Genomic DNA, 8,326 nt, shown 5'->3' on the forward strand with positions numbered 1-8,326 from the left:
CTTGATTAAGTTTAGTAGCACATGAAAGGATCAAATTATATGAATGATGCACTACAATTTATTTGTATCACTCACTTAATAGTGATGATTATATGAAACTCCCTGAAGGATTTCATTTGCATAAAACATGCCATCAAAACTATTGAAAAGATGACATCATTTGGCCATCTTAAGGATTTGAAAATGGACTTGTTATAATTGAATTTATGATAATGGTATAAATATTATTAGAACTCCTGAAGAGATTTTAAATTTTGTTATATAAAGGTTGATATGGACAAATCTCATCCATTGTCTACTCCAATGGTTGTAAGATCCATAGATGTGGAAAAAGATCCTTTCAGACCTCAAGAAGACGGGAGAAGAACTACTTGGTCCTGAAGTACCATATCTCAATGCAATAGAAGCATTGATGTATCTTGCTAATTATACACGTACTGATATATCATTTTCTGTCAATTTATTATCAAGATATAGTTCTTCACCTACACAAAGACATTGGAATGGGGTCAAGCATGTATTTCGTTATCTTCGAGGTACAATGGATATGGGTTTGTTTTATCCTAAAGTACCCAAACTAGAATTAATTGGTTATGCAGATGCAGGTTATTTGTCAGATCCTCATCATGGTAGATCACAAACAGGTTATTTGTTTACAAGTGGAGATACAACAATTTCATGGAGATCTGTGAAACAGACAATAACAGCAACATCATCAAATCATGCGGAACTTTTAGCATTACATGAGGCAAGTAGAGAATGTGTTTGGTTACGATCCATGATTGAGCACATACAAAAGAATTGTGGTTTATCCTCCGGAAAAATGGATGCAACAATTATTTACGAAGATAACACGGCATGCATCGCTCAGTTGAAAGAAGGATACATTAAAGGAGACCGAACAAAACATATTTCTCCAAAATTCTTTTTCACTCATGATCTTCAGAAGAATGGTGATATCAGCATTCAACAAATTCGGTCGAGTGATAATCTTGCAGATGTTTTTACAAAGTCACTCCCATGTAAAGTTTTTGAGAAACTTGTACTACAAATTGGTCTTTGTCGTCTAAGAGATATTTGTCTTCATGAGGGGGAGAAATAAATGTGTTCTGCACTCTTTTTCCCTTCACCTAGGCTTTATCCCATTGGGTTTTCCTGGTAAGGTTTTTAATGAGGCAGCTCACACTCAAAAGGATATTGTACTCTTTTTCCTTCACTAAATTTTTTCCCACTGGGTTTTTATTTTAGTAAGGTTTTAATGAGGCATATCCTCAATGGACATCCAAGGGGGAGTGTTATAAATATTAATAGTGGATGTCCAAATAGCAAATTGGTTAATGGGCCATTCCACTAGGTTATTGGGCTTAGTTCATATGCTACTCTATTTCCCTATAAATAGAGCTCATTGTAACATTCATAAACACATCAGTGAATAAGAATACTTCTCCTTATTCTCTCTTCTTCTCCTTCTCTCTACTTCTATCTCTATTTACTTATATTCATAACATATATAATAATTAAAATCAGATAATATTTATCTCTATGAGCTTAACTCAGTTGGTAGGGATATTGCATATTATATGCAGGTGCCGAAGTTTGAATTCCAAACACATCACTTATTTTCCCTAAAAAAAAAAAAACACATCACTTATTTACATTTAAAATGTGTGAGTTCTAGCCAACAAGGTTACTTGAAAAAAAAAGTAAGATAATTTCCTATTCAATTTGGATGATTTGTCACAGTAAAACAATGATAATTTGTTTCCTTTCCTAAACCTTCCAAATTGTTTTGAAGGAAATAGATATATGCTACACAAATCACGCAAAAAAAAAAACAAAAGGACTTTTTTATTAGAAAAAGCAAGTCTTCTAACCGTGTGGAAAGGGCAAAAGAAACATGGACATGGTAGACCCAATAATGCCTTATGATTCAAGTCATGTATGCCATTTTATTGGTTAGAAAATATGTAATTTACACCCACATATCTAAATATATTAAGGTGTAAATAACAAGTGTGCATAGTTAAACAAAAAAAAAAACTATTTTTCACTATTTAAAGTCACTGTGAAATTAAGGATAATTTTGTTAATCTTAATCAAAATGGATGTAAATTAGCAAGGTGAGTGTAAATTAAAGTGGATATTTATAATTGTATAAATGTTTTTCTTTCTTATTTTTGTTTGAGCCAACCTATGTTGTGTTTTTTTTTTGTTTGTTTAATGTTTATAATAAAGTGGGTGTAAATAAGCAAAGTGGATGCAAATTAATAAACCTTTTTAGTGAAAGTTACAAAACTAACCCTCAAGTTACTAGTTTTAAATAATAAAGATGAATGTTTTTTTGGTCTAAATGAAAAGGTACACAATTGCTAATATACAGCTTAATGTTTTTAGTTAACTGTGTGTGTACACACACGCGCACACACATGGCTGATGACATAAAATCATAGAGGTTTTAGTCCATGTTTAGAGTCATTCACATGTTTAGAGTCCATATTTATATTAGGGCGTTGCAGTTGGTTCACCTTCTGCAACCCATTTGTCTAAAAAAAAAAAAGATTAAGTAGCTATTTTATGAATGTTTTAGTTGAGTTTTGTAAATAAATTGTTCAAAAAGTCATGAAAGGACAAAAGAAGGGAAAAACCCTTAACGCTATGGAAATCCACCCAAACCTGACAACTATGTGATCGTGATATGCTTTTTATAAGTTAATCACTGAGGATGCTTGGGGTGTAGTCGTTACGGACGTTCTGGTGAGAAGAAATGGAGCAAGGAATGAAGAAATAAAGGAGCCAGCTACTACCAATCTTGCATCGTTGGCAACAAGGTGTTTTCTGCTGTCCATCTCGCATCGCGGGCTATGAGCCCCATATCGCAAGCATGGTACAAAAAAGGCTAAAGGGAAGCTCATTGTCTATCTTGCATCGTAAGATTTGGGCTCGCAATGCGAGTCAACTTCCCCTTTAATTTAGGGAAACGCTCGCCTTTAAATACAAGGTACCTAGGTCAGTGGAAAAACACATTTGACGGGCAGACGACAATGTGAGTGTGATTTCAGCGTTTGAGGAGAGATCATAGCACTTTAGGAGCGAATGAATCATTGTTGGTGATTCTTTTCTTACGTTTGTTTATTCATATGTATTAATATGTGTTTAGACATCATGAAAAGTTAAACTCTCTAGGTTAGGTCATGAAAGAGGAACTTCCTTGTCATTGTTCAATTATGTAACTTTAAAATACTCTAAATTTCAGCCTATTACTTTGTTATTTTATTCGGTTAATATTATTCGTAATGCCTTTTATGCATTTGCGGATGTCCATAAATTGATCTAGGTCAGAATGAGTACTACCCCTAACTTTTTTGGTTGGACTTGTTAATAACCGACAATTTTGTAGGTTATTACATTGCACTTTTGTCGCATAATCTATGAGAAACTAAGGGTGTGTTTGGTTTAGAAGAGAAGTTGTGAAGAGAGAAATAGGTGAGAGAGAAATTAGTAAGAGAGAAATATGTGAGAAATAGAGTAGATTTGATGTATCGTTTGGTACAAGAGACAGAGAGAAGAAATAGAGAAGAGAGAAGTGTTAGTTATTTTTAAAAATACTAAAATACCCCTGATTTTTTAAATCTCAAATCACTTTAATTAAAAAAATAATACAAGAAATTCATCAATGGTAACCGCATCCACACTTCATTTCCCAATTATCCATTCCCTTCTCCACCTCCAGATATATTGTATATTTTAATAAAAAATCAAATGAATATCAGCTCACTATTCTACACAAACCTTCCCTCTCTGCAGTTCAACTCACTCTTTTGTGAGGTTTTAGCTATTTTCTGTTGTTCTGTTATAGGAGGGTAGAGGCTGCAATTTTTTTTATGTATTTTGTGATTGCTAGTGGTGGGGCTTGGGCGTTTATTTTCAGCCTTGCCTCTGTTTCTTCTGTTCCTATGTACTTGTGGCTTTTGCCAAGCACAACATCTCAACTTGTGATGTTGTTGCTATTGGAATAAATTTTTGCTACTTTAAAAAAAGTTCAATTCACTCTTTGATATATAGATATGATTATGATACCTGCCATGTATCAAAGAAAAGGAAATGGATTATAGATCTGATTATGTAGCAAATGGATAATAGAAGTTCTAATTTTAATTTTGCCATCCATAGCTGATGTAGAAGGTAAGGGTAAAAAAGGAAAAAAAATGAAAAGTGGAACTTCTCTCCTCTTTCTTCGCAGGTTTGAAGAGAAGAGCAAAAGCATGGGACCCACGCCAGTTTAGCATCTCTTGCCTATTTCTCTGATATTCCAAACAAGAGAAGTTGGCATTCTCTCTTCAACTTCTCTCTCACCAACTTCTCTCTTCTCTTTTTCACCTCAACCAAACACAGGCTAAGTGATTGCATGACATGTAGCATCAGATCAGTGACTCTTTAGGAATTTATAATTTTAAGTAGTTTTTAGTGTTAGTTGGTCATTTTGAACGAGTAATGCTCGTTGTGGATGTTTTGTGGAACAAGTAGAGGAAATGCTCTAGAGATACAAGAAGATACAGCGTGGAAACAAGTAGTTTTTCAAGAAGATACAACGTGGAAACAAGTTGAGGAAATGCTTTGGGATTAGAATTATCGGCCCAAGTAGTTTTTCATTTTCAGTTCTTAATTTTAGCCCTTTTTCTAGTAATGAAGTATTTGGTTGAGTATTGAGTTAGGGGTCTATCATGATTATTTATGGTGAATGACTAGATTCTGGTAGTATCTTTGCGATGTAGTTTTGTGAATAATTTCCATCTTGAAGATACATGAAGTTGAAGCTTTGAGTAATTGTGTAAATATGCACCAAATATAAGGAACTATAAGAACTTTGATAGTACATGTAAGTCAGAAATAGACAAAAAGTAGCATAAGTTAGTGTGGGAGACGAAAATACAATAAGGTTTAAAATAAAGGAGCTCAGAGCACAATTAAAACAAATAAAAGAGGCTCTTTTCAAGTAAGGTGTTGGTGATTCATACCCACTCTCACCCCAAGTGAGGATTGAGTACTCTTAGAAAAAAAATAGGGCTGCTTGCCAAAGCAAGGTGATGATTCACACCCACTCTATCACGACCCAAAAAGTATAATCATGACCGGCGCATTGAAAATGTGGCATACCGGCTACAATGGAAATGTGGCATTTTCTCATGTGCATAGGGAAACAAATAGCAATTGCTGATATGCTGTCAAAAAGGGGGGTGAGAATGATAAGTAGTTGGATTCAACTTGGTCTTATTTGTTTTGAATTTGATTTTGTGTTGTTGGCTAAATTCTGATAGTCTGGGATGTTTTGAGCCAAATCCAGTGAAAGGTGTGATCGTTGAGGGGCAAAGTTTGGTTCTGAATTTGTAACGATTGATTCAACATAAGACTCATGGTGTTGTATTTTCCTATCAGCATTCGTGCAGGATTGGGGATAAAGTGAAGTGTTAGCTTATATGTGTCTTGTGCAGAAATTAATTTTATCTTATACGGTCCTGGTATGTTTGGCTGTTAAAATCTGGTGTGTTGCAGAATATTGTTGAATATACGGTGTAAGTGCAGTGTATTGTGAACAATATTATTTGCTAGGTGTGAGGCTGGAAAAGAACTGTAAATCTGAAATTTTCTTCGGCTTAGGACGTTACAAGGAATTAGATAGCATAAATTGTTTAGTGCATCCTTCTGTATTTGGGTCAGGCGTATATATCTTGTTTGTTATAAATGTAGTGTGAATTGCGTCATAACTATTTCACAGCGTCAAGAAAATCTAAACTATGTTTCATGTTAAAACCATTACATGAGTGACCAGATATGAATTGTATCATCCAAATTATCAATGTGATCGAATGGCCTATGAAAGTGAAAACAAACGGATAAATGCATGTGTTGTGAGGCTAAAGAACGCTGTCAGTCTATCATGCTAAAATAATGGCTACATTTGCTATTGGAAGAAAAAATTTGAAGTGCTAAAGTAAGTTGAAGTGCTAAAGTAAGTACTAATAATTGCTTAATTGTTAGAGTAATATTTTTACTCATTTGTCCAGGTTTAAACACAAGACCTTCAACTCCTTGACCCTTAGCTCAAACCAGTTGAGCTACCCAACTTTTGATGACTCAAATTTTTTTGTTGTAAAAGATAAACAAATTCAATAACAAGAGATATATAAGAATTTCAAATTATTCTAGTTATCTGTCATAACAAATTGAGATAAAGATACAATTTATGGTCACCTACAAGCTAAATATACAGCATAAACCATTTCAGATTTCTAGCAACGACGTGAAAATAGCTATAGATACCGCAACAGTTTCAGATTTCAACAAGCTAAAGAAACAATTTCAGACTCATAGTCTTCTACCACTGCTCCCCATTTCAATCTAGCTATAGAATAAATCAATTACTTCAATTCCAGGAGTCTTCTAATCTGGTTATGGACAGCTTCGATGGGATACGCTTAGAAGCAGGACTTGCGACTGGAAAGTGTCTTGTTTAGAGGCAAGACTCTTATGAGAACTGATCTTTTAATGAATTTAGATTAAATTTAGGAAAAAACTGCTCTGGAAAAGTCCCTTAATAATTCAGTATACTTCAGAAAAAATTGAAGTGAACCTAACATATCTCGAAAAAACATTATCAAAAACTATACTTGTAGCTTAAACCATTGTGAGAATAACCAAAGAGAAAATCTCCGATGGGAAAAAAGTTGCAGCTTGCTCAAAGCAATGTGATATTAACACATGTACATTTTAATATAAACATGTGTACTCCTAATGTTACTTTTTGCGGTAGATATTTCCTTACAGAAATCGAAAATGATTAAGACAAACTCTCAATCCGCCATATCAGTTTTGGATTGAGATTTGGAATGAATTTTATTTAGCGCGAAGGGAGACAATGTATGTATGCTTAAATAATAATAAGACAAATTGGCTGCAAGAAGTATGAAACAAGAATGTATATGGAAATTTATACTTGCCACTTGTAACCTTTATGATTGAGAGAATATCCCAAGAACACAGAACCTATATTCCAGTTTATGATTAATGCATGGTTACATCAATGAAGATAATTTGAATGTTTGAAATCAAAACTATATCCAAAGATTCTGTATGATTTGACTTTCTAGACGATATAGGGTCTAGACCATACATTTCCTTGTACACTATCAGATATAATAAAACAAAATAGTGTTATTTCTAATTTTTCTTCTCAACAATTCATAAGTTTCTTAAATCTAACATTAATGTATAACCAATTTGTTAATCTTATACCTTTTTCCTTCCTCTGAAACTGTTCAATTGGCCTATATGATGCAGCAATAATACAGGTTCCTCCGGTTTCGAAACACACTAATGTAAATATTCTTCGCTTAGTGTTTTCACTTTTCACCACAAAGTCAAATTGTGTACACCGTCGACAACACTACCATTATTGTTGGAAATAGACATATTCTGTAAACCATCTACAACACCACCATCAACATGAGCACCAGCAGCAAACCCGTAGAAATCGGTTATAAGTTTACCAATTTCGACAATCTGTTCAAAGACATGGTTAGGGATAGGGTTAAGAAGCATCTCAATATTAATCTTCTTGTCACGGTAATTAACTGCGTCGTTTTTTAGTATTTCAAGTATCTTATCGGCCACGAATCTGACGGTACTGAGCGGCTGACCAGAGAGAGGCTGACCGGGGAGTGGCTGCTGGATGAGGCTGAGCAGTTTCTCGTAGGCAGCGCGGGTTTTGTTAGTTTTAGGTTGGTAGATGCCGTCGTCGACAACCGGGAAGACGATCTTTTCTTCTTGTTTGATCATGTGAATTTGACACCGGCGCCATGGTTCAGCGTTTAGTTCGGGGATTTGGCCAACGGGAGGGGAGAGGTCTAGATGTGCACCGGTGGAGTTGTATTGCTTGAAACGCGATTCTGCCATATTTGGAAACACCAAGGCGATTCAAGAAGAACCCTAATTGTAATAAAGTTATACGAGGACTTGTTTATACACAGGCTTAAATACGGAAAATACTTGGGTGACATAATGTCACCGTGACATTAAATCTGGGCCACACAAATGTACTCAGGGATGTGTTGTGTGGCCCAGATGCAAATGACAATATGTGTTGTGTGGCCCAAATTTAATGTCACGGTGACATTATGTCACCCAAGTGTTGTCCCTTAAATACTCGAGCAAGGGTTAAGATATCTCTTTTTTTTTTTTTTGATGCATGTGAAGGGTTAAAATATCCCTATGTCGTGTTTTTTTCGACCAACTTTGTTATCATATATTGCAACCTTTTTTTTTTTGTTCT

The 8,326-nt window shown here is 34.6% G+C and overlaps 1 protein-coding gene and 1 pseudogene across 1 annotated transcript; one reads left to right on the forward strand and one right to left on the reverse strand.

Moving 5' to 3' along the window:
• Positions 1–322: 322 nt before the first annotated feature.
• On the forward strand, positions 323–1,102 carry LOC146949149 (secreted RxLR effector protein 161 pseudogene; annotated as a pseudogene).
• Positions 1,103–6,998: 5,896 nt separating this feature from the next.
• On the reverse strand, positions 6,999–8,084 carry LOC146949150 (DExH-box ATP-dependent RNA helicase DExH12-like). The gene has a single exon (XM_085741502.1). It carries the CDS (start codon positions 7,948–7,950, stop codon positions 7,405–7,407), a length of 546 nt encoding a protein of 181 aa, XP_085597628.1. The 5' UTR covers positions 7,951–8,084; the 3' UTR covers positions 6,999–7,404.
• Between the last annotated feature and the right edge of the window lie 242 nt (positions 8,085–8,326).

Source organism: Medicago sativa, chromosome 2 (genome assembly GCF_051527215.1).
Source record: "Medicago sativa cultivar Bolivia chromosome 2, Bolivia_mono, whole genome shotgun sequence".
Lineage (NCBI taxonomy): Eukaryota > Viridiplantae > Streptophyta > Magnoliopsida > Fabales > Fabaceae > Medicago > Medicago sativa.

Coding starts and splice junctions, on each gene's coding strand:
- LOC146949150 (XM_085741502.1), bottom strand. CDS start 7,950: ATGGCAGAATCGCGTTTCAAGCAATACAACTCCACCGGTGCACATCTA.